Raw genomic sequence first — 26,661 nt, forward strand, 5'->3', positions numbered from 1 at the left:
GCCCAGAGGCTTGTAACAGGGCAAAAACTGCTCTTGCTCCTCTCACTCTCCTTAACCAGCACAGAGGGCCCAACCACCCACATGCAGGTCAGAGTACAAGCTCCTTTGTTCTTAAAGCCACAGTGACAGGGGGTTTTAAACTTGCAGTCCATATATACATTTCAACCAAAGAAATGCCAGGAGATCCTTTAAAGCTTTAAAATCAAGCCTATGACTCTACTTCTTCCCTCTTTTTTCCTGAATAGACTAGCTCGATCTACATGATCGAGAGTAAATGAAAATCTATTTACTTGCCAGGCACATGTAAACTAGTACAGTCACTCTGGAGGGCCACATGGCAGAACCTGTTAATATAAAACCTAATCATTCTACCTCTTAGTATCTATACTACAGCAAAACATTCTCACAAGGAGGAATGAACAAGGATGTTCACAGCATCCGTGCACTGTTTGCAATAGTGGAAAAATGGAAACAATCTAAATGTGCGTCACTAAGAGAATGGCTAAATTATGGCTTATCCATACTACAAAGTCACAGGCAGCAGTAAAAACGAATTAGATCAATCTTCATATATTGACATGGAAAGATCTCCAAGATATACCGTTAACCAAAAGATCCAATTGTGAAAGACAGTACAATTTCACTTACATTAAAGAAGGAAAAAATATATATATAAACCCAAACCATTTCTATAGGTACCTAGAAGGAACATGAATACACAGAAGAAAGTCTAGATGGTTGCAAGGACCCACACCAAACAGAAAAGTGGTTCCCTTTAGGGAAAGGCCTAGGATTGGGTCATGCAATCAAGGGGGACTCTGACATTATCTGTAGAGTCTGAATTTTCAACCTCCAAAATGCATTTATGAATTATCGGGATATTTTTAAAAAATAAAATTAGAGAGAAGAACTCCTCCTTGCTATCTCTGACGTGCAGCAGGAAGTCCTTTAGCAGCTCCGACAGCCATCGCACTGGCTACCCCACCACTCTGAGCGCAGATCTGGACGGGCCTGGAATCTACTGGACCATCCTTGGCTCACATCTAAAATGTCACCAGTGGCACTTTCACCAGCTAAGCTTTTAAGTTCTTAAACGCCCCACCTTCTCCTGAATTAACCAAACAAATGATGCTGGTCCTCTTGCCACGGACTTCAAACTTTCCCCATTTCTTTATTTTTCTTCCTCTCTTAGTGGTTATGGTCAGTTACCTAAAAACAATACCCCTTCTCTCCCTTGCAGTTTTTGTTCTTAGTCCCATTTCTGTACACGGTACACTGTTTCTTATTAGTACTTTCAGCATTCTTACTGCTTTGCAGCTCAGGGTTAACACTGCTCTTAAAACATCTAAATCTAAAATCAAAATGGTAAATACATTTATAGGCCAACAGCCAGACAGGCCCAGTGAAGAGGAGCGTACACACCGAAGAGTCCCATTTGTTAGGGGTGGACAGAGCCGATGCCCTTCTGCTCCGGGGCACAGCTGCATTTCTATCTATAATCATTCCTGAGTCAAAGAACTTTAGCATAGCCCTAATTTTGCCTAATTCCAAAGAGAGAGGGCATTTTGCCCCTTTGCAGAAGTCTGGAAATCTGGAGGGACACACTACTCTAGGACAAACTTTTTTGCTTTACTGTCAATTTGCGTTTGCTTTGGGAAGGGAGAGAGTTGTATTCTTGACATTTATAGGCTAGGAGGTGCAGAGAGAATAAGCATCTCTGTTCTTCCTTCAGGAGAGAGGGTAATGAGGACAGAATGGTCCCGGCACCTTTCAGAAGAAGAACCTGGTTATGCCCTGGCTGTATGTACAGGAAGCATTTGGTTTTCAATTAACACAAAGAGAGAAACCTTCTGGAGCCAGATAAGAAGTTAAGTAGAACAAAAAAGAAATGCTTATCTCAAGTACTGTCCTGATCACAGAAAACAAGTCTACCCTCACCCAGACTACAAGTTCAAACGTAATCGAGAGTGGAACCGTTCAATGGCAGGCCTGGTGCAGCTCAGGGTTTCACCCCAACACTCTCAGGAAAGAGTCACTAGATTCAGTCTGGCGGCAGAGAAAACTGGATGAATCAATCAAACCAAAACAATAAATTTCAACCCTTCTTCCCAGCCACCAACCACACTGAAACCGTCTGACGAGAAAGGAAAGCACGTGGTATGAAGGCGACTTGAGAGAACAGGAGGACATGGTTTCTAAGGAATTCTTTCTCACTTAATCCACTAGGGCTTGCCCACCCCACCAGATAGCTTCTTTGCACTTTGTACCTCGTGAAAGCACGTTAGAAAAAAATTCTGTCACTCCTCATGTGAAACTTAGGTACTGAAAACAAGAAAATAAACAAATAACTTAAGGTGAATTTTCAACCAAAGTAGAGAAAATAATACAATGAACTCCCATCTAACCATTACTTGGCTTCAGTAATTATCAACTCATGGACAATCTGAATCATCTATAACCACCCCCACCAACTTCCCGCCCTATCCCCATAGGATTATTTTGAAGCAAATCTCAGACATCCTATCATTCATCCATAAACATTTTAGTATGAATCTCTAAATGATAAGGACTCTTTCTAAAAACATAACCACCATTACAAGCATCACACCTGAAAAATGACACTAGTTTCTGAATATTATCAAATACCAAAGTTATTGTTCAAACTGACTATCCATAAATGTCTTTTACTGTTGGTTTGTTCAAATTACTATCAAAACAAGGATCACACAGTGTATTGGCTGTTTTATTTTTATTTATTTTGGTGAAGAAGACTGGCCCTGAGCTAACATCTCCACCAATCTTTTTTTTTTTTCTTGAGGAAGATTGTCCCTGAGCTAACATCTCTGCCAATCTTCCTCTATTTTGTATATGGGACGCCTCCACAGCATGGCTTGATGAGTGGTGTATAGGTCTGCACCCATGATCTGAACCCGTGAACCCAGGGCTCCTGAAGTGGAGCACACAAACTTAACCACTATGCCACCAGGCTGGCCCTTGGTTTGTTTGTTTGTTTATTTATTTATTATTTTTTTTTTAGCAAGATTAGCCCTGAGCTAACATCCATGCCCTTCTTCCTCTACTTTACATGGGGGATGCCTGCCACAGCATGGGTTGATAAGCGGTGTATAGGTCTCCACTGGGCCAGCCCCCCTGGTTTATTTTTTTAAGGCTTTTTATTCTTTTTTTTTTTTTTTTAAGATTGGCACCTGAGCTAACAACTGTTACTAATCTTCTTTTTTTTCCCTGCTTTTTCTCCCCCAATCTCCCCAGTACATAGTTGTATATTTTAGTTGTGGGTCCTTCTAGTTGTGGCATGTGGGACACCGCCTCAACATGGCCTGAGGAGCAGTGCCTTGTCCACGCCCAGGATCTGAACCAGCAAAAACCTGGGCCTCCAAAGCACAGCGCAGAACTTAACCACTCGGCCCCGGGACTGGCCCCAAGGCTTTTTATTCTAAAAGTTTTTCCCTCTTCCTCTTTTTTCCCTCTTGTTGAAGAAACACAGTTGTTTGTCCAGCAGAATTTCCCGCAGCCTGAATTTTGCTGATTGCATTCCCATGGTGTCATTTATCATATTCCTCCGTCCCTTGGCGTTTCCCGTAAATACCAAAGGTGAGAACTAGAAGTTGTGACATTAGCAGCCAGTGATGACAACTGCCTAGATCCAGTATTTTGTTAGGATGTTCCAAATATGATTCTATCATTCTTTATAATTTTTTAGCTGGAAATCTTCTCTAAAGTTACCCTAAGGTAATTTATACAGGAAAATTAGATTAAATGTGTGGCCCTTTTCCTTTATTTGCCAGTTTGAGAATAATAAATTGTCAATCTTCTAAAGATGATCAGTCAAGTTTTTTTGTTGTTTGCCTTTTTAAATATTATTATGAACATATGGATTTTAATATATTTGATGTGTTTCAATCCATTGCAGTTGCTATTGTATTAATACTTATATTGTCCTATCTTTGGCTGGTGGAAGTCTCTACAATAGACTTCTGGGTCTGTTGATATGACCCTCGCAATCTTTGGTAGCTTCCTTGTTTTCTGGTATAAAAAGATGTTGTAAGTTCATCTTGTATATTTTCTGTACCATATCTGGAATCAGCCATTTCTCCAAAAAGACCTGGTTTCTTTTAATAAGAAATGGTAAATAGTGACCACAATCTGGGCCCAGAAGTGCTTATTGCTATTGGATTGATTATTGTTTCAAGAGTTTTTTGGTGAACAGATATTAAATTTCTTTTTTAAAAAGAGAAAACACACCTTGAGTTCATCCTGATATTTCCAGTTAAAATTTAATAATACAGCATTTTTACTTATTTGATTTTTATATCTGTACTTTTTTCTCTTATGCTGAAAATCTTGGTTTCTAATGTAATTACTTATTTGCTTTATCCTATTACATACATACACTAGTTTCAGAATAATAATATTATTATTAACAATATGATTACTGAAAAGTGTTTTTTGTCTTTGTGATATACCTATTAGGGATATACAGTTAAATTACTGTGTTTTAAAATCTATGTGTATTTTTCTGACATTACACTCATCTGCTGTGAATTTTATTTGTTCCATTTTGCTTTTAATTTTTAGGAAATGCAGCAGGCCGACTTTAAGGCTGCCCCCCGACCCCCACTCCTCTGGTGTTCACACCTTGTATAATTCTCTCCCCTTGAGCGTGGGCAAGACTTATAACTTGCTTCTTGCCAACAGAATATGGCAAAAGTAAAGAGATTTTACAGATGTAATTAAGATCCCAACTCAGTTGGTTTTTAAATTTTTTGATTTTTGATTTTTAGTTGTAATAAAATACACATAACATGAAATTTACCATCTTAACCACCTTTAAGCGTACAGTTCAGCAGTGTCACATAACCCACAGTGTTGTGCAGCCAATCTCTAGAACTCTTTTCTTGAAAAACTGAAATTCTGTACCCATTAAACAACAATTCCTCATTCCACCCCTCCCCACAGCCCCTGGCACCCACCATTCAACTTTTCGTCTCTATGAATTTGACTTACTCCAGATATCACATATACGTGGAATATCACAATATTTGTCTTTTTGTGACTGGCTTAATAATAGCATAATGTCCTCAAGGTTCATCCAGATTGTGGCATGTGTTAAAATTTCCTTCCTTTTTTAGGCTGAATAATTTTCCATTGTATGTATATACCATGTTTTGTCTATCAATTCGTCTGTTGATGGACATTTGGGTTGCTTCCACCTTTTGGCTATTGCAAATAATGTTGCTATAAGCATGGGTGTACAAATATCTCTTTGAGACCCTGCTTTCAATTCTTCTGGATATATGCCCAGAAGTGGAACTGTTAGATCATATGCTAATTCTATGTTTAACTTCTTGAGGAACCGTTATACTGTTTTCCATAGTGACTGCACTATTTTACATTCCTACTAGCAACACACAAGCATTCCAGTTTCTCCAAATCCTTGCCAACACTTACTACTTTCTGGGTTTTTTTTTTTTTTAATAGTAACCATCCTAATGGGTGTGAGGCCAAATCAAATGGAGATTTTCTTTAGTAGACTTGACTGAATCGGGTGAAAACCCTTTTAAAAAGGACTGTACACACACACACACACACACACGTCAGAGACTCTTTCTGCGTTGCTAGCTTTGAAGAAGCAAGCTGCCTTGAATCCTATAGGTGCAAGGAAAGGAATTCTGCCAACAGCCTGAGGGAACTTGAAGGCAGGTCCCTCCCCGGTAGAGCCCCCAGATAAGAATGCAGCGCAGCAAACACTTTGATTTCAGCCTCGTGAGACCCCGAGCAGAGGACCCAGAAAGCTGTGCTCAGACCACTGACCCAACAAACTGTGAGGTAATATTAAATGTGTGTTGTTTTAAGCCACTAATTTTGTGATAATTTGTTTTATAGCACAGAAAGTGAACACAGGAAAAATGTTCATGTTCATTTTGATTTAATTTTGTTTTATAATTATATGAAATTTTACATGGTTCCAAAGTCATAAATCTGAAAAACAAAGCATACTCAGAAAAGTCTGGGTTCCTGTGCTCCCCCTTCTGTTCCCTCCTTTTCCCATAGATCGCCATTTAAAAAATATTATGGTTTATCCTTCCATTTAAAAATATAAAGAAAAACATGTTTTCTTATGCAAATGATAACTTACTATACATACTTTTCTCCACATTGCTTTTTTTTTTTCCTTTTTTCTTTCTTAAGATTACAATAGCCATAGTTTTATTTCGGTCACAATGCCTTCTATTTGATTCTATATCCCTGAATATTTGACAACTTTTTAGGCTGAATGAAAAAGAAAATGTTTTGCATTGATTCATTTGCCTGCCATTTTAAATAATCACCCTGAGGACACTGCACAGACATTCTGTTTTTGTTCTTGTTTTTTGGTGAGGAAGATTGGCTCTGAGCTAACAGCTCTGCCAATCTTCCTCTATTTTGTATGTGGGACACCATCACAGCATGATTTGACGAACGGCGTGTGGGTCTGCACCCGCAAACCTTGGGCCACCAAAGCGGAGGGTGCAAACTTAACCACTATGCCACCAGGCCAGCCCCACAGACATTTTTGATGAGGCAGTTCCACTGGTTACGCTCACCAACGTTATCACTATTACCATCAAGTCCTTTACTGCACAGATAGAATGATGAGTATTCATATTCCCAAACATAACTGCCTAATGTATACTGAAATATCTGAAATACAGTGGTTGGATTTATACATATTAAGAGATATCTCATTAACCTAGAATGTATTCTATTTATATGACCAAGATCATAAACACATAAAACATGCTGTATGAATTACAAGAAAGACTTTAATTTCCTGGTGCCAAACTGATTGCATTAGTAACCCCAATTAATATTCTCTCTGCATTCATGTATTTTACCTATAACTCCTTAATCCCCTCCCCCTCTGACCCTAGGCTTGGCCATGGGACTTACTCTGGCCAACGGGACAGGAGCAAACACAAGCAGAGGCTTGACAAAGCAGGCACCCATGTCCACTTCTTCCCACGCACCCATCACTGCTGTGAGAAGATGCCTGCACTGGTTATTACAAAGAGTGCTTCAGTCAACAGCCATTTGTGAATGTCTTCATATTTTTGCTCAGATCTTTGGGATTCCTAGAAGTGAGATTGCTGCGTCAAAGGGTAAACAGATAAGCATTTTGCTAGATACTCATCCGTTCTCTTCCACACAGCACCATTTTGCATCTCCCCATGAAAGGATGAAAGTGCCTGTTTCCTCCGAGCTTGACAACAGGGTATGCTATCAAAATTGGATTTCTGCTAATCTGACAAGTGAGAAGTTGTATCTCAGGGTAGCTTAACTTGCATTTCTCTTATTATGAGTGAGGCAAACATCTTTCTTTTCATGTCTTTATGGGCCATTTGCTTGAAACATCAACTTTTAACCCAAAGAGCTTTTTAGTTGACCTCATCTATGGCAACCCCCAGGGTTAAATTAATAAAACACTGACTTCTCTTAGCTCTGTCACTGGCCACCAGAGCGTAAGGTGAGAGCATCAGGGGACAGTCACCTCAAATGCATGATGTTTACCCTCAAGTCCAAGGCAAAAACAGATCCTCAAGTGAAGATTCTCCACGTAATGGCACTTCTCTTGCTTTATTCTCAGATTTTCCTTTGCTGTGTAACTTTAAAAGTGTCTTAACTTCTCTGTAATCTTTATTTTGTGTATCAAAACATGACGGTACTGTCTACCTTGCAGGGTAGTTTTTAGAATCAAATAAAAGAGTTAAAATACATAAAAATTGCCTTGTGTGATGAAAATGCCGTACAAATTAAGCAACTGTTATTTATTTGAAAGATTCTACCACTGGAAAACATGGCCACTGTTTACAAGAAAAAAGAGTGAAGGCAGAAGAGTGCAGCGAGAAGTGAGACAGAGAGTCCATCCCCGGGGGCAAAGCAGACCACTTCCTCAGGGAGCCAGGATTCTAATTTTTGGCTCAGGAAACTAACCCCACTCCTTCCTTAGTTTACATCAAGAAACACAGCTACAGTATTTATGAGTGTTCTCAGAGATCACCCAGCTGGGTCAGACCCGAAGGGGCCTGGAACAGAAAGCACCAGGCAGGGGAAGGAGGCAGGCCGTTTGCAGAAAGTCAGATTGGAGCACGGCAGAAGTGGTTCTCAGCATGCTGGATTAGAAGAAAAACAAGCGTGTACTAAGTAGCCTCTGGCTTCAGTGGTCTGAGCTCCCACATCAGCAATCCCATGGCCAGCACTTAAAGCCCCTCTACCAAGACCTGGGCCAGAGATGCCCAGACTTCATTCGTGTGTTTCAGAGATGGTGAGTGTGCTGCCTCCAGAGGCTGCCCACGTGAGGAAATGCTTCCACATCCCAAAGAATGGTTAACAGCTTTCTGGTTCTCTCCTCTGGGTAACAAAGAAAAAGTCAAATCCCTCTTCCATATGGCAAGACCTCAAATATTTTTAAAACACCTGTTGTGGGTCATAGTTCACCACTCCCCACACCTCATCTCAAAGTCTTTTCTTCTTCAGACTAAAACATTTCCAGTTTCCTCACTTTTAAAGCCATTCCTCACATACCACAGTTTAAGAGAGTTTTTGCCCGTCTGAAAGCCACTCTTCTCTGGATACGCTCTGACTTGTCAATGTCCCTCGTAGGACGCGGCACCCAGGAGGGGCTGTTGGGTTGGAGATGGAACACGAAGCAGCCACTTACTCTTCTGAGTGTATGTGTAAAGACCAGACTGTCTACGTGTCTGCCCATGTACTTCTAAGGTTCCCCACCGACCAGATACAGGAAAAGGTTTGGGGATAACCAATTTTGGGTGATCTGGTTATAGGAAGCAGCAGCAATAAATTTTGGTGTTTAGGCCAAACTCCTTGCCAGGACGTTTCTTCCTGCTTGGAGGGACGGAGTAGGGACTGAGTTGTGAGAGTGACCCTGGAAGTGCATTTAGCTGGGCCTTCTGAGAGCCATGGAGTTTTCTCAGCCTATAGGCCTCCAAGCCTCAAAGAATTCCTTGACATTGGAATAAAGCCAGCCTTGAAGTTTTCAAAAGCTGGAAGACTTCTGTGACTCATTTTGTGGACTTGAAAGGCTACACAGTGCTTCCGTGGTGCCTGGGCTGCCAAGTGGCCGTGACTGCAGGTGACAGCACAGTGACAGTCGTGGCTGGGTACCATCCAGCCTCGTGGAATTACTTTCATGGAGGGCAGCTGGACATAAAAACTAAACTGGAAAATGCGCAGACCCTTTGACCCAGCAACCCCACTTTAGAAATTTATTCTGAGATAATTGAACACGGTTGCCAAAATGTACACACATGCATGTTCCTTAGAGTGTTTTTTAAAGTGGGGAAAACTGGAAACTATCCGAAAGTTCATCAAGAAGGGTCTGTTTATACTGGAGGGGTCTGTTATCTTACTATCTGTGATATTGTGATATAATAAGAAATATATTTGTTGGGTTTTGTCCCTGGCTCCTGGCTAGAGCTCCAAAAACCTTTGTAATTTCCTAAGCAATAAATGTGCTAGAAGCATCTTTTATTTTTGGTCTTTGACCCTGGTTCCTGACATAGAGCTCCTAAATCCCTTGGAATTTCCTGGGTGATAGGAGCATCTTTTGTTTTAATGAGGCACCTCTTAGCAGGCTCCTGAATAGCTTAAGGATGGGGGCTGGTCACCAGAAAGACCAAGCCATGATTAGAAGCTTGGAACATTCAGCCTCACTGCCCATCTTCTAGGGAGGGGAGGGGGCTAGAGGTGAAGTTAATAATCAATCACGCCTACGTGATGAAGCCTCCATAAGGATCCCTAAAGTATGGCGTTTGGAGAGTTTCTGGGTTGGTGAATATGTGGAGGTACTGGGAGGGTGGCACACTTAGAGAAGGCATGGAAACCCCACACTTCTTCCCATATACCTTGCCCTATGCATCTCTTCCATCTGGTTGTTCCTGAGTTGTATCCTTTTATAATAAACCAGTAATCTAGTAAGCAAACTGTTTTCCCTAGTTCTGTGAGCTATTCTAGCAAATTATCAAACCCAAGGAGGGGGTCACGGGAACCCTGATTTATAGCTGTTGGTCAGAAGAGCAGGCGACAACCTGGTGCTTGTGATGGGCACGTCTGAAGTAGGGGCAGTCTTGTGGGACTGAGCCCTGACTTGAGGGATCCAATACTAACTCCAGGTAGATAGTATCACAACTGAATTGAATTGGAGGACACGCAGTTGGTAACTGCAGAGAATTGGAGAATGGCTTGGTATGAAAAAACCTACGCATCTGGTCACCGACGTAAGTAGAGCAGCAGAGGAAAACCCCATTTTCCTTTGGCTATCATGCAGTGCAACACCATACAAACATTACAGACGTTGCTATTGATCTCTATTTACTTAGCTAGAAAGACTTCCGTGACATAATGCTGGGTGAAGAAAGCATATACATATAATACTAAGTTAGTTAGCTTGTCTAGTTATTTTATGCATAGAGACATGTCTAGAAGGATGGCAACCAAATGTTAAGAGTGGTTGTCTCAGGGGCTGGGATTTAGATAATGTTTATTTTTCATTTTCAATTATATATTTACTTAAGGTACAAAGTAATACAGGCTTATTATAAGAAATCCAAACAGACAAATATATAAAGTAAAATATGAAACTTTTTTCCCATCAGTCCCATTTCTCAGATAGAATCACTGTTAACATTTGACGTGCATTCTTCAAGATTTTCTTAAAAGCGTATATAACCAAATTCATACTTTTTTTTTTTTTTAAAGATTTTATTTTTTCCTTTTTCTCCCCAAAGCCCCCTGGTACATAGTTGTCTATTCTTTGTTGTGGGTCCTTCTAGTTGTGGCATGTGGAACGCTGCCTCAGCGTGGTTTGATGAGCAGTGCCATGTCCGCGCCCAGGATTCGAACTAACGAAACACTGGGCTGCCTGCAGCGGAGCGCGCGAACTTAACCACTCGGCCACGGGGCCAGCCCCCAAATTCATACTTTTTTAAAAGTAAAATTACAAACCCACTCTACCCATTATTCTGTGACTTACTTTTTTCATGTTTTCAACATTGCATGGATTTTTTTTTATTATTTATTTATTTATTTATTTATTTTAGATTTTATTTTTCCTTTTTCTTCTCAAAGCCCCCCAGTACGTAGTTGTGTATTTTTAGTTGTGGGTCCCTCCAGTTGTGGCATGTGGGATGCCGCCTCAGCATGGCCCGACGAGTGGTGCCACGTCCGCACCCAGGATTCGAACCAGCAAAACCCAGGGCCGCCACAGCGGAGCGCGCAAATCCAACCACTCAGCCATGGGGCCGGCCCCAACATGGATTTTTTTTAAACATCATTTTTTAAACTGGAAAAAACAATAACGTTATTTTTGTTTGGGGGAATAAAAGTGCATCCAGTCAGGAGAGAACACAATGCACGTGTGATCTGAGAGGTCCACTGAAGAGAGGCACAGGATGAAGGCTTCCTGTGTTCAGGTCACCAGACTGGCCAATATGGGTGGGGACCAAGACAAGCCCAGCCGGCCCAGGAAGTTGGTAAGTGTCCTTTTCTTCCTAAATCTTCAAACCCAAAGAGGGACTGCCAGAGCAAGGCCTGGGGTTCAGGAAGCCCCGGCACTCAGGAAGGCCCGGCCACTGGGCTGCAGCCTGTCCCAGAGATACCTCCCTGCCCAGTGCAGTGCCCCAGAGTCAGCTTTCACTGGACCAAGGCAGAGGATGACCACCCCTCTCCTGTTTTAGAGGTCCCCTGCCAGATGTCAGCAAAACAACCCACCACCCAGGCTTGCTGCAATCTCTCCTGAAAAGCACCCAAGTTCTTTTCTTTTCCTTCCCTGGTACTAGTTTCAAATGACATATTCTTGGAGAAGGAGCTCTGTGAGGGATCAGACATGCTGCTGGAACCTCATCAGAACTCTGCAGGGAGGGGCAGGCCGGTCTCCTGGCCCCTGAGTTCTGGAGAGAAACCAAACAACAAGCCTATCACCATGCCTGCCCTGCAAGGCAAGAAGACAGGCCTGGCTGTGGAGACTCATTGCCAGGGGAGCAGGAGCAGAGCTGTGTCTGGCTTAGGGGAGCCATCTATTTTCCAGTGACAGAGCAATGAAGAAACTAAGCAAGAAAGTAACTAAGCAAGAAGGTAACTGCGCCAGAGAGCACACCTTGAGGTGGTGACTTGTCTGGTGGTAGTGGCCTGGGGCTGCTTCTCAGGGCTCACTGTCCTGTCCTCTGGGAAGTTCTCTGAAAAATTCAGTCATGGCTATCCTTTTGGTTTTCCTTTTCTGATAATAAAACGCATACTCTATGCAGGAAATTCTAAAATGGCAGGAAGGTACCAAAAGGAAAATGTCAATGACTCATAACCCATCACCCTAAGGTGGCCTCTGTGAGTATCTTCATGAACCTCTTCTAGCCATCTATGGGTGTGTACATACTAACAGAATTAGAACCCAACTCTACATAGTGTTGTAATAGGATTCTTTTTTTTCCTTTTAAGCCTGTTTCCTTCTGTTCTGCAACATGCTTCTTAAATGACAACATAAATAATATTAATTGCTTCCATATTTTATGTCAAGTACTGTACTAGGGTCATTAAATATATTATAAAGTAGATATTACTATTACCCCATTTCATAGATGAAGTAACCAAATCTTAGAGATGTTCAGTTTTGACCCCAGGGCCCACATGGGCAAACTGGGAGCCTGTCTCTTGGGTTCCTGCGCTGTTGTTCTCCAGCCCTCTTCACTGAACCTTCTATATGAGCCACTTCAGGTTACCAAAGGGCTTTACCTCCTGCAGAGGTGCTGGGTCTACTCCTAACTCTCCGGCTGCTTTGCTCCACTTGCCAGGGGCTTTCACTGCCCCCTGCAGGGAGCATCCCTGAAATGCAGGTGCTAGAGACAAAGGAGCCACTTTCTGCTGAAAGAGCCAACCAATTAAGACTCCACGGGGGCCAGCTATGAGAGAACTAGTCTGAGGGTGAATTATCCCAGCTTAATGGCTTTATCCAATAGCCCCTTTCTACTAAGAAGCTCAAAGCATTTCATACAGTTCTCCAAGTTAGATACAGGCCCATGGAAGCTAAAGGATTTGTCTCAAACCAAGCAGCAGCTCAGCAAGGGATGCATTCCCGCCCCAGCTAAAGCGATTCATTTCACAGGGCCTCTGGATATCTCACAGAGATTTAAAGATGGTGACCTCTCCACTTAGGTCATTATTCAGAATGGAAAACACTATGTCAGAGGTCAGCAGACTTTTTCAGTAAAAGGCAAGATATCAAATATTTTAGGCTTTGAGGGACATTAGTTTCTGTCATAACTACTCAACTCTGCTGCTGAGCACAAAAGCAGCCATAGATAATACATAATGAGCATAGCTGCGTTCAAATACAATTTTATTTACAAAAACAAGTGATCGTCAGTATTTGGCCCACAAGGCAACTTCTGCTCTTAGGGTTTACCTCTTCTCTAAAAACACCCAGATTTAGATATTGGCTGGATTATCATTTACATGTAAACCACTTAAACTTTAGGGCATAAGCTCATTTCTGAGGGGTTGACCTGTTTTTCTTCAGTGGAGTAGGAACACAATCTTTCAACTATTAATCTAAAATCTTGGGAAAGTGCAGAGAAATCAAGGATTGTTTTGCCTTATAGCTGGTCAGTATTACTAACAGATGAAAGGGAAAATATCTTACAGATCCATAGCAACCAAAAAAGAGGATAAATCAGGCTGAGGGAAAGAAAACGTCAGGAAAATAAAAGAGTGTCTGAGGAAGAAAAATGATATTAATATAACCAGGCAGCTCCATTTGGCTTCAGTTAGCTGACTGGGGCAATGGGCAGCTTATCCAAACCAGGAAACAAGAGGACTCGACAGCTCTCATTGGTAATGATGGAGCATCGCCTTTCAGAAAACTTTACTTGAGGCAAAGATATTAAGATCCCATACACTTGGGACACGTAGCAAGAAGAAAGCCAGGTAAGCTGTTGATGAAAAGCTGAACTGCAGCCCAGCAATATCGCACACCTGGGGACATGCTCGAAGCTCCTCACTCAATCTTCCTGACTTCCTTCACTCACCTGCAGAGCAGGGATGAGGAAGCCAAGCCCCATCTACCTCCCGGATCTGGAAAGAGAGACTGTGGTGTGCTGTTGGGCATAGGTATGCAGAGGCTGCTAACATCCCCAAGAGAGAAGAGGGGTCTCCTCCCTGGGCTGGAGAGCCTTGGAAGAGGCAGGCTGGGGGCAGGTTTCTTTTTTTGTTTTTAAAGACTGGCACCTGAGCTAACAACTGTTGCCAATCTTTTTTTTTTTTCTGCTTTTTTCTCCCCAAATCCCCCCAGCACATAGTCGTATATTTTTAGTTGTGGGTCCTTCTAGTTGTAGCATGTGGGATGCCGCCTCAACGTGGCATGGCGAGTGGTGCCATGTCAGCGCCCAGGATCTGAACCAGCGAAACCCTGGGCTGCAAAAGCGGAGTGTGTGAACTTAACCACTTGGCCACGGGGCCGGCCCCTGGGGGCAGGTTTCTACTGAGGTAAGGTCCCAAGGATTAGAATGGCAGAGCCAAGAAGCATCCACGACTCTGATGGCTGAGCTCCAAGTGCTGCAGCAGCCCCAGCACCCTCTATGGAAGAGCCACTCTCAAAATGCAGGCAGAAAATCTCAAGTACTTCAAATTCAAGCATGTCTTAATTAAAACAAAACAAAAAACAAAGTTTTTTACTCCCCAAACTGGTCATTTCACCTTCTTCCTTAAAATGCTTTCATAGCTTTCCACTGCCCTTAGAATCACATCCAGACTCTTCATCCCGACTTTGAGTGCAAGTGTGAGGCCCAGCACTTTCCCACGCTGGCTAAGCCTCCAGCTTTCCCTGGGCGCTTTCCTCTCCCTCACCTCCCTCCAGCCACAGGAGCCTTCTTCCAGTTCCTCATATTCCTCAAGCTCTTTCTCTCCTCAGAGACCTTCAACAGCCATTCCCTCCGCCAAAAAAAATTCTTCTCCTCACTCTTTGCCTTCAGCCCTGTCCTTGCTCAACTCTACAATCTAAAATGAGTCCACCGCTTTACTCTTTTGGAGTACCCTGATCTCTCCCTATCGGCAATCTTAGGGAATCAAACATTTATTCGCCTGTGTTCAGTGTCTCTCCCCTAAGGGCAGGGATCCTATCTGTTTTTCCACACTGTTTACCCAGAATCTGACAGACTCCCTGGCATGTCGCAGGTACTTAAATAAAAAATAGAACTGATGAGGGGCCAGCCCGGTGACAGTGTTTAAAGTTCCCCATGCTCTGCTTCAGTGGCCCAGGGTTTGCAGGTTCGGATCCACAGTGCTGACCTACTCCACTCATCAGCCATGCTGTGGAGGCATCGTGTGTGCAGAGTAGAGGAGGACTGGCAGAGATGTTAGCTCAGGGCTAATCTTGCTCAAACAAAAAAAGAGGAGGATTGGCAAGAGATGTTAGCTAAGAGCAAATCTTCCTCAAAAAAAGGAAAAAAAATGCAACTGATGAAAAAGAGTTCCTGTCCTCCAAGTCCTCTCTCTCCACTTAAATGGATCCTTGCAGGCTCAGAGGTTACAGCACGCAAACTAATGCTGGTTAGGGCATCCCAGGCTTGCTCTTGCCATTCACCAGCTGCAAGAAATTCTGTAAGGCCCACATCTCTCTGAGTTCATTTCCTCATCTGAAAAGTGGCAATGTCACTATCTTCCTCATCAGGCTACCTACTGCAGAGGTTAGATAAGAGAATGCAATTGCCTAAGATAGCTTGGTGTTCAGTATCTACTGTCTCATTTACTACTTTCAATTAAAGTCGTCCCTGGGTATCTGCTGGGGATGGTTGCAAGACTCCTGCAGATACCAAAATCTGCGGATGCTCAAGTCTCTTATATAAAACGGTGTTATATTTGCACAGAACCTATGCACATCCTCCAGTACACTTGAAATCATCCCTAGATTAATATAATACCTAATACAATGTAAATGCTACGTAAATAGTTGTTATACTGTATTGTTTAGGGAAAGATGACAAGAAAAAAACCCCTGTACACATTCAGTACAGATGCAACCACTGCAGGCCTTTTGAGGCATGGTTGGTTGAATCCAGGGATGTGGAACCTGAGGACACAGAGGGCTGACTGTATAAAAAAGCAAATTAACAATAAAAAAAGGCCTCAACAGGAAAAGACTGAACTGCATGGGTAATTTTAACTTTAGGAAAGGAAGGAGGAGGCAAAACTCAAGAAAAATCCACAATTCATTGAGATTCTTTATATAAAACTTGATCTGCTGTCAGTATCTGGAAAAGTCTCTGACCTCAGGTGGCAGGCTGTGTCCCTCACCACTTCCAACTTCAGAGACAGGAAGCATGATGGATGGGTTCCTGTGCTAAATCCGCACTGCATGAGACACCGTATAGGGGCTTGCTCTCTTTCCTAACCCCAAATGTACGCCATTTAACAGGTATTAATGATCTCTCTCAGGCCAAGTAACTTAAGAAAGGGGACTCATTCTCGGGGACTCAGAAGAGGACTTTGTTGCTATAAAAATCATTTTATATGACAATCATTCTGTTGTTTCTTGAGAACAACTGTAACATTTACTGGATGATCACAACAATATTATTATAATAATACAATCATTCATCTGGAATGGCTATTAACATGTAAAATGTTCATTTCCCTTAACCTAGCAATCCTACTTCTAAGAATTTATCCCACAGAAATACTTAGGCAAGAGTACAAACCCACACATGTACAAGGATGCTCACGGCAGGTTTGTGGGAGGGAAAAGCTGGAAATTACCCAAATGCCCAACAACAGGAGACATTAAACAAAGTACAGTACATCTAGACAAAATATAAGTGCACAGTTAGAAAGAACATACTAACATGGGAAGATATTCAAAAGATATTACGTTAAAAAAGCAAGTTGAAAAACTGAAAAGCAGAGTCCCTTTTTATAAAATAATGATAATTCTATATAGATATATGCATTGAAAAGAAAATGTGGAAATAGGAACACCAACGTTTTCCTAGTCGGGGAATGAATTATGAAGGATTTTCACTTTCAGTGTCATACGTTTCTATGCTTCAGTTTTTATAATGACCAAGTATTTCTTTTATAAATGGGAAATGGAAAGAAAATGTAAAAAAAATCTCTGTTAGCGTTAGTCTGTCAACACCCCAGAGTTCAATGAGCCGTGAGCTCTGGTGGCTCAGGATGCTCACGCCGGGCCACCCTGTCTCCCTGCCTGGGCCCGAATCACAAATTGAGCCGACTCAGCACATGTCATGAGGTTGCCATTAAACAGCAGCAAGGGAAGGCGCTTCAATTTCCACAGCATCAGTTACAAGGTTGCCGGGCCATGTTTCTCCTAAAACTCAAGTGAAATTGCCTTGGAATTTGTGGTTAAGGCCTACCAACAGCAGAACGAAGAGCAGACAGCCTCTCCAGCAGAATTCTAAAGCGCAGCTAAGAAATCAAGCCCTGCTGAGTTGGGGAACGGTTTCTTTCTAATGAAACCCAGAGTGTGGGGGGCAGGGGAGCAGTCACCGGCAATCTGAGAAGAAAGAATAAGCTGATCATAAAATTAAAAGGGAATGGGTAAGTAAGAGAAACTGGCTGCAAAGTGGGAAGGAAGAAGTTGAAGTGTCTACTTGATACTGACCCTGGTATCAGTTTCCCCACATTAAACCCAGCATATATGGGGTTAAAACCAAAACACTCATTCCCTGCTTACTCTCTGGCTTCCTGCCTCCAGAATCCACTATCCTCCATGGAGACAGACACCATCAAGGACAAGCACCTGGACCATCTCCTCCCCACAAAGAGATACGGGCTGGTGGGAAAGCTGCTGACCAGCAAGGTCACGAGCTCCCTCCTCTCTGCAAGTGTCTCAAGGCCAAAGACAGGCTGGTGGGAAACCTCCGACCAGCAAGGCCATATGCTTACCCTCCCCTACCTAAAGCCCCAAATAAAAACCCTTCCTTTTAGCTTTTCGGGGAGTTTGGGTTTTCAGCGTTAGCTGCCCTCTCTCCTTGCTCAGCGCTGTGCAAAAATAAAGTTCCTACTTTCTTCCACCACCCCCGGTGTCAGAGATTGGCTTGCTGCACAACGGGTGAGCGAACTCACTTCAGGTTCGGTAACATACTGGCGAAGTTACTGATGTATTTACTGCAGAACTTTCCAAATGATTCATGCTGGAGGTGGGATTTGGTTCTAAGCCTGCTGTAGCAGGTGAAATGACAGCCACCCCGTCCTCATGACTGGAACATTCTCTCCCCATATGACACTTCTGTACTGGCCCAGCATCCAGATCAATTATGAAAGGCTCCTCTGACCCCAGGCAGGGCTGGGCCTTCTCAGGAGTGCAGATACTGTTTGCCCACCTGGTGGCCATTCCCCTCCTTATTAACAGAACCCCAATTTTCTTCCTCTGCTTTTCCTAGGTCATGACCTTCAGGGAACCAGGGCCCATCCCCAGCCCTAGGAAGTGGATATTGATTAGTAAACCAAAGTGCCTGTCTCACTTTCCTGACTAACTCTAGCCAATGAGATCCAAGGAGGAATCAATAAGAGCAGTTCTGTGGAGGTTTGGACTGGTCTTTAAAAGAGACACAGGACAGAAACGTCTCTTTTACTGCTTGTAGACTCTGTCAAGTGTGATTCCACGATGGTAGGGATTATGGCAGACATCTTTGGAACATGAGGGAACCAGCTTAAAGAGACAAGCCAAAGTGCTGAGGAAGGCAGAGCAGGAAGTTAGAACTCAGGTCCTTAACAACGTCGTTGAACAGATGACAACCAACCCCGGAAGCGCCCACCTCCAGATGACTTGCTGTGTAAGATAAGAGCCCTTTCTGTTAGGCCATTTCAGTCAGGGTGTTCTATTACTTGTAGTCAAAACCATCCCAACAGATACAAGGCAGAACAAAAGGTGCCCACTCCACCTATGCATTCTCTAGTGGTTCAACTTCCAAGCATAACTGCACACCAGGATTACTGAGGTAACAGATGCCCCTACGGCCCTGGCAACTGATTCTGCCTACCCAGAACTATACCTATTCTTTTTCTGCCAGTAGTTACCCTTTGCCTTAGAGGACCTCCTTCTCACTCCATGTGGCTGAAAGTGAGGAGTGGGGAGAACTTTAAACAGAAATCCTGGTGCTCCATCTGGACCACTACTACCAACCAGGGTGGTCACACGACCCAGGCAGAACTAATTTGAGTCCTTCCCTAGGATTGAAGTAGGGATGTTGGAAGAAAAAAGCCGTCTGCCTGCTGGGACTACAAATGGAGAGAACAAGAACTCGGACTGGTGGTGCTCATCTTTCCTGGCACAGGGAGAGAGTCAGCCTAGAGTACAAGACAACACAGGAGTCAGAGCCCTGAGGACTCTGGTTGAACACATAGAACAAGCCATACCTGAAACCCTGGATGTCCCAGTGACCTGAGCCAATAGTTGGTTATTGTTTAAGGTATTCTGAGTTGGTTTCTGTCATTTTCTTATAATAAGCATCCCAACTAAAATAAACACTAACCTGCCCCACCCTCATATCTTGAATCCTTCAGCTTCTCTGGACACTCTTCTTTCACAGGCCTCTCTCATTTCTACTTCCTTTTCTCTTCAGCTCAGCTTCCTACTTCTGAGCACCAACCAAAAGGTAATTGTCCTCTGGCAGTTACAGGACCCATCTGAGTCATTCTTCAGAGCACGCTTCAGAGGCGGCCTCACACAGCCACACAGCTGGATGTGGGGATCACCCCCCACCCCACCCCCCAGAGTTTCGTCATTCCTCTTTTCCTTGCCTACCACTGCCCTGATGCTATTTCCAAGCCTGGATGGTAAAGCTGTAGATGCTATTTAGACCTGGAAAAGCAGGTCTAAGCACTCTATTCACTTTATGACACCGCTCAGCATGTTCTCACATGCAAATGGGCAGGGTGCTCCACATAAAGGCACTGAGTTTAAAGTGGACAGCACAGGTGAGGCAAGACCATCAAACAGAATTACGCAGCTAGTTACACATGTAGGTATATCTATGTACACATCAGACATAAAATACGTGTGCTGTACAACAGCGTGTGTGTAACCCTTGTGAAGTGTCACCACTCAGGGGCAGAGCAACGCCTGCCCGTCACAATGGAGGTTCTCTGCAGCCTCAAGAGACTGTGTCCTGCTCTGAGACAACCTGAAAGGCCTAAACTCAGTCTGACAAAACAGTTACAATAAGAGGAAACTATTCAAACTGTAAAAAGCTTCCTCACTTTATAAAAGGATTTACTATAAGGTCCCACTATTCCTACTGCATTTAGAATAGGACTTAATTTGTATGAGACTTTACAGGCACTATCAACCACGTAAATCAAGGAACCACATTTGAGCTGAATTTGTTTTTTGGTTGTATAACGTGATGTACAAAACAAGGTAATTTTATTTGTGTCACTATTATTGATTTTTCTGTGTGGGAGAAAGATAATGGCACCAAACGTCATCAGATCAGCTGAGGCAGGCATTTGATTCAGGAACAAGCAAGGCACTTCCTTCCTAACAGCACTTTGCTGTTAAATGGGGTCTTTATTGTCACTGCAAAAAAAGACCAAGGTACCCACCTTCTCTATCCATATGAAGTTTTTAAAGACTGAGTAATAATAATAACTGCAGGTAATATTTATATAGTACTTACTATGTAGTAGGCACTGTTCTAAGTGCTCTGCAGGCATTAACTCAATTCATCCTCTCAATAACTTCATGCATAGTTACGGTTATTATGCCTGCTATACAGATGGGCAAGTGGCTTACGCTGCCCAAAGTCAGGAGGATGTACGAAGCAGGGCTGAGATAAGAACACGCACAGTCTGGACCCAAGGGCCATGCTCTTAACCATCATACTATGCTGTCCCCTTGATCTGGCAGTCACGAGCAGGGTGGCAAAGACTACGGGGAGAGGCATGGACATGGGAGCTCCTTAGCCTATTACCAACGAATTCAGGCACATGGTGCTAAGGACCTGTACTACACAGTGAAATAGAAAAAAAAGGAAGGGATGGTGACTAAAAGGAGGCTCTATGGAGGTTTCTGGAGAACTAGCCTGTTTCTTGACTTGGGTGCTGGTTATGTGGGTGTGTTTAGTTTGTGAACTCTCATTAAGCTGTACTTTTTTTTTCTTTTTTTTGCTGAGGAAGATTCAATCTGAGCTAACCATGTGGCAACTCTTCCTCTATTTTCTATGTAGGTCACTGCCACAGCACAGCCACTGCCAAGTGGTGTAGGTCTGCACCTGGGAACTGAACTAGGCCACCAAAGCAGAGCGTGCCAAACTTAACCACTAGGCCACAGGGCTGGCCCTGAGCTGTACTTTTTATATACATATTTTCATGAATAAAAAGTTAAAAGATGAAAGGATGGATTTAAGAGGATTTGAGTAATATGAATGGCTTTTGCCATCCTCTATTTTCCAAATGTTCTAGAATGCCCGAGCAAGGCATCATGGAGCTCGCAGGCCGTGTGCACAAGTGCTGTCATCCATGCAGACGATTCTCAAATCTCACTGTCCAGCCCAAGACATTAGCAGCCCAGATGTCAGCTGAGCTACAGGCAACATGGCATCATGGTTAAGAGAGTGGCGTTAAGAGATACAATGCCTGGGTTCAAATCTAGCCTTTGTACCTACTAGATGTGTGATCTTGAACATGCTACTTCACCTCTCTGTATTGTCTTGCTTTCTGCAACTGTAAAGCTGGTATAGCACAGTGCCTAACTTACAGGGCTTTACTACATATGAGATGAGCGCTACAGCCATGCCTGGCACAGAGAACACACCACTAAATGTTAGCTCTTGTCCTCACCACTTAGACCTATAGCCATGGTCACCTATCTTACATCAGTCACCACATTTATTTTACTTTCCCATTATTTAAATAATTTATTATTATTCCCTGCCATGTTCCATAAAAGAATTTAAGGTAGATTCGTTTTAGCTACTATTTAAGTAGTACAATCATATTACAGGAAATCTGGCAAACAGAAAATCCAGTATTATTTTAGGAGTGTAGTTGTCCTGCCACTGCTGTGAAACGCCTGAAGCGATCTGCAGGTACAAACTGTAGCCATCACATTGTTGGCACCATAAAAGGGGCATCGGCACAGAAGGGACTGTGGAGCACACGCCAGTCAACGTACACTCAGGAAACAGCCACAACTTGTTATTTTGAAAATTCTCAATCCCACAGAAAAGTTAGAAGGACAGTACAATGAATACCCATATACCCTTCACCTTGATTCACCAGTTGGTAACATTTTGCCACATTTGCTTTCTTATTTCTCTCTCTCTCACAGTTAATTTTTTTGCTGAATCATTCAAAAATTAAGTTGCAGACATCATGTCATTTTATTCATAAATACTTCAGCTTTTATCTCCTAAGAACAAAGACATTATCCTATATAACCACAATACCATATCACCCCCAAGGAATTTCACAGTTGTACAACAGTATAATCCAAAATACAGTCTATATTTATATTTTTCCAATTGCCCTAAAAATGACCTTTTTTTAATTCAGGATCCAATCAAGGATCCTAAGTGCATGTAAACTGTCATGTTTCCTTTAATCTAGGACAAGTTCTGCCCCTTGACTTTTTATATCTTTCACAGCCTTGACATTTTGGAAGAGTCCAGGCAGTTGTCTTGTGAAATATCCCACAATCCGGATTTGTCGGACTGTTTGCTCATGATTCAATTCAGGTGAAATATTTTTAGAAAAGTGCTACAAAGCTGATGTTTTATACTTCACACTGCAATACATAAGGTGGTACATAACAATAATTTGTTCCATTATTGGTGTTGGTACTGTTTAGTTTTTTTTTTTTCTGGCTGAGGAAGATTCACCCTGAGCTAACATCTGTTGCCAATCTTCCTCTTTTTTGGTATGTGAGCTGCCATCACAGCATGGCCACTAATGAGTGGTGTAGGTCCACACCTAGGAACCGAACCCAGGCACTGAAGCAGAGTGCACCAAACTTAACCACTAGGCCACTGGGGCTGGCCCGGTGTTGCTACTTTTGATTATCTGGTTAAGGTGATGTCCTCTCAAATCTTTCCACTGTAAAGGTATTCTTTTTCTCTTTGTAATAAAAGTAATCTGTGGAGGGAGTCTTTGAGTCTTTGTGAATATCTTATTCCCCTTTTTCTAGGAAGATTAGCCCTGAGCTAACATCCGCTGCCAATCCTCCTCTTTTTACTGAGGAAGACTGGCCCTGAGCTAACATCCGTGCCCATCTTCCTCCATTTTATAAGTGGGATGCCTGCCACAGCATGGCTTGATAAGTGGTGCACAGGTCTGCGCCCGGGATATGAACCTGCAAACCCCCAGGCCGCTGAAGCAGAGTGTGCAAACCCAATCGCCAAGCTACTGGGCAGGCCCCCAATGGTCTTTCTCATCCAATGGTTTTAGCAACTATTGATAATCTGCCTGAATTAACCATCATATTAGTGTTGCAAAACAGTCACTAGTGATGTTTACGGTGTGGATGAAATGAACCCTTGCAAATTAAATCCTATTTTTCCACTCACTTACATTATTATTTCAGAACTATAATATCAGAACTATTTCAGAAGTTCATCTGTTTGACTCCATCTGACAGTGATTCATAACACCTGTTTTACATTTCTCTGATCTCTTATCTACCTGAGCAGGTACAGTAAGCAGAAACAAGCATATAAATGCATTGGCTTAAGTAGTAGGCAAGAAGTTACCTGTCTATGCAAGCAAGAGACTGCCTAGCCTTTATAGCCCCCTTTCCTACGGCAGATCAAATTTTTCCCAAAGACAGTTCTATATCGGAGTCAGCTTCAGGCATCCCAAGAAGGAAGTGAGGGGGCACAAAGGGTTCAGGCAGTAGACTCCTGGCACAATTTTAAAAGACTGTGCAAACCACACTAGGAAAGTACCAACCACATGGGCCAGCCGTGTCAGGCAGCCTGTTTTCACTGCCGCTGTGAATGTTACTTCTTCCTGGTCAACAACAGTCCTTTAGAGCCCAAATACCACCCCGAGACCAGCTGCATTAGAATCCCCTGGGAAGCTGGTTAAGAAATGGATGCCCTAGTCCCACTTCTGGCCAACTGAATCAGAGCCCTGTGGGGGGTTTTGGAATTAACGTGTTGACAAGCTTCCCGGGGATCTCATGAGACGTCAGGTTTGCAAACTCTTGCTTAGGAAAGATCCACTGTAGCCTCCAAAAGGAGGCGATCTCACAGACACACAATGGTAGATTAATGGAATTTATTTACCTTAATGGTAATTAAGGAACAGTCTCAATACGTGACAGCCACCCTGCCAACAACTGACTCTCAGCGGTCTGCAACGAGGGCAGAGGGGTTCAAGTTAGAGAATCTATAGCACCCCCAATTTATAACCTACTCAAGGCTGAAAAAGAAGGTCACTGTATTTAGAGAAGCTGCCAGATCTATGGTTCTCCAAATTTAGTCTCTATCAGAAGCATCTGGGAACATCACCCCTAAAGATTCTAAGTCAGAGTTCTCCTGTAGGGTCCAGGAGTATGTGTTTGCAAAGCTCTCTAGGTGCTGCTGATGCAGGGAGTCTGAGGACCACACTTTGAGGAACCCTGGCCTAGATGTAGCTCTGCCGTTATCTATGGCAGTCAAAGAGCGAAAGAGTTGGATAAAAGTATCTTGGCCTCAAACCCAAGAAAGAAAATCTGAGATGATATGGGAAACGTTCCTGGGCAATTAATTAGCCACGGAAACATTCAGATGATATGAAACCCTCCATAAAAGGTACTAAATGTCACTCCAACATTTCATCCCACTGAAGGGCTAACGGGCAGGCTGAGCCAAGAGTGGAGACCAAGGCTCCCAGCACAAAGCCCCACTTCAGGTTCCATCTTAGTAGTCTTCAGAGGGGCACCAGCAGCACAGGACCATTCCCTGGAGGGCACTTGAATCATCTGAATCAAAGAATATTTCTTTTTTTTTTTAAGATTTTATTTTTTTCCTTTTTCTCCCCAAAGCCCCCCGGTACATAGTTGTATATTCTTCGTTGTGGGTCCTTCTAGTTGTGGCATGTGGGATGCTGCCTCAGTGTGGTTTGGTGAGCAGTGCCATGTCCACGCCCAGGATTCGAACCAACGAAACACTGGGCCGCCTGCAGCGGAGCGCGCGAACTTAACCACTCGGCCACGGGGCCAGCCCCTCAAACAATATTTCTGACTGTTAAAGTCCTGCCTGATTCCAGCTTCCCCTCAACACTGTGAGGGAGCAAGCTCCTGGCAATTCTTTCTCTCTCTCTGCCCCACTCTCTATTGTTGGTTAACCCAAGGCTCAGCCAAGATTAACATGTGTGCTGGTGGCCCCAGAAACAGAGATGCCTAGGCCACTGGTAGCAGGGAGCAAGGACTGTGCTAATGATGGGAAATGGGGCAGACAGAAAGAGCTTGTCCACTGCACGCTGAGTCGGCCTTGGGCTCACTGGGAATCACAAGCATGGCTGCCAGACTGCAACAAGGGCTCAGGGTGTCAGATCAGTGGCAGAGACTCCCACTTGCTGCCGGAGGTCAGAGTGATGTATCCTTCTCTTCCATGGCCCATGTAGCTTCCAACCCCAGAAACATCAGGCAAAATAAGCCACCCTCATGGTACAAATGGGGTATAGTACTCTCAGGAAAGGTCACTCCGCAGACATTAAAATATACTGTGAGTTCCCAAAGCCAACCAGGCTCAGGGCAGAAGGACCAGCACACGAGCCAGCTCCTGGGGCTCTTACCTGACTGGAACACGTATCTGGCCAAGCCCTGCATTAGCTCTGCTGGCCACGTTGGAGGGGCGGACTCCCCTGTTTCTCTCTTCAGACGAAATGTTAACTCAAAGCCAAAACCACTAGGTCCGTCTGTTCCTGTAAATCTGAAAGGAATAAAAAGCAAATGTTTTTAGTTCAAATACCTTAGGAAAAACACTGTTTTGAAAAGTCTAATTAAAGTTCTCCCCTACTTTGGTGGGCTCAGCATCCAAACCCCTAGTCAGAGGAATCTCTCAGGGTGTGAGCCTTCGGGGAGGAAGGACCTCAATAGCCTGTAAGAAGCCAGAACTCCAGCCTCGCCCTCCTGCCCGCCACAGTATACATGTATGACCTCTGTCCAGCCAATCAAATTCCCCTGCCAGCACTCTGAATTACAAGTTCCACATTTTGTGGCTCCAGAACATTCCTTTCTGTGTGATTGAGGTTCCATTACTGAAAATCTTCCTTATTTTTTCAAGCTACTAATAAGCACCCACTTAGTTTGCTAAGGATACATGTCCTGCTGTATGCTCTGTGAGGACAAGACCCTGTCTCCACTCCCAGCTCCACCCCACCCCACAAGGGTACAGTCCTCGGGATGAGCTGGCTGGCCTCCAAACTCGGCATTTGCAGACCAGTCCCATGGCAGATTCCAAATACCGGAAGGGACCACATTCTTCCTGAAACCCAGCACCCCACATGCACCTGTCAGTCAGCATATGCTCTTCCTGAAACCAGGCACCCCACATGCACCTTTCAGTCACTGGAACCTTAAGGAAGCATGGTTTGCCCTCCTTTCCATCCCCAAGTGGCCCAGAGTGAAGAAAGTTACTGCCTCCGTGGCCACAC

At 43.5% G+C, this 26,661-nt stretch overlaps 1 protein-coding gene across 2 annotated transcripts in view; it reads right to left on the reverse strand.

The window, feature by feature from the left end:
• The window catches only part of SUFU (SUFU negative regulator of hedgehog signaling), a 105,910-nt gene that overhangs the window by 46,919 nt on the left and 32,330 nt on the right, over positions 1 to 26,661 (reverse strand). For both annotated transcript variants that reach the window (XM_008530957.2, XM_070557581.1), the window contains exon 3: positions 25,801 to 25,937. In XM_008530957.2, coding sequence (XP_008529179.2) covers positions 25,801 to 25,937 — 137 coding nt within the window. The remainder of the gene's footprint in view (positions 1 to 25,800; positions 25,938 to 26,661) is intronic.

The sequence above is a fragment of the Equus przewalskii genome, chromosome 1, assembly GCF_037783145.1.
Source record: "Equus przewalskii isolate Varuska chromosome 1, EquPr2, whole genome shotgun sequence".
In the NCBI taxonomy this organism is placed as follows: Eukaryota; Metazoa; Chordata; class Mammalia; order Perissodactyla; family Equidae; genus Equus; species Equus przewalskii.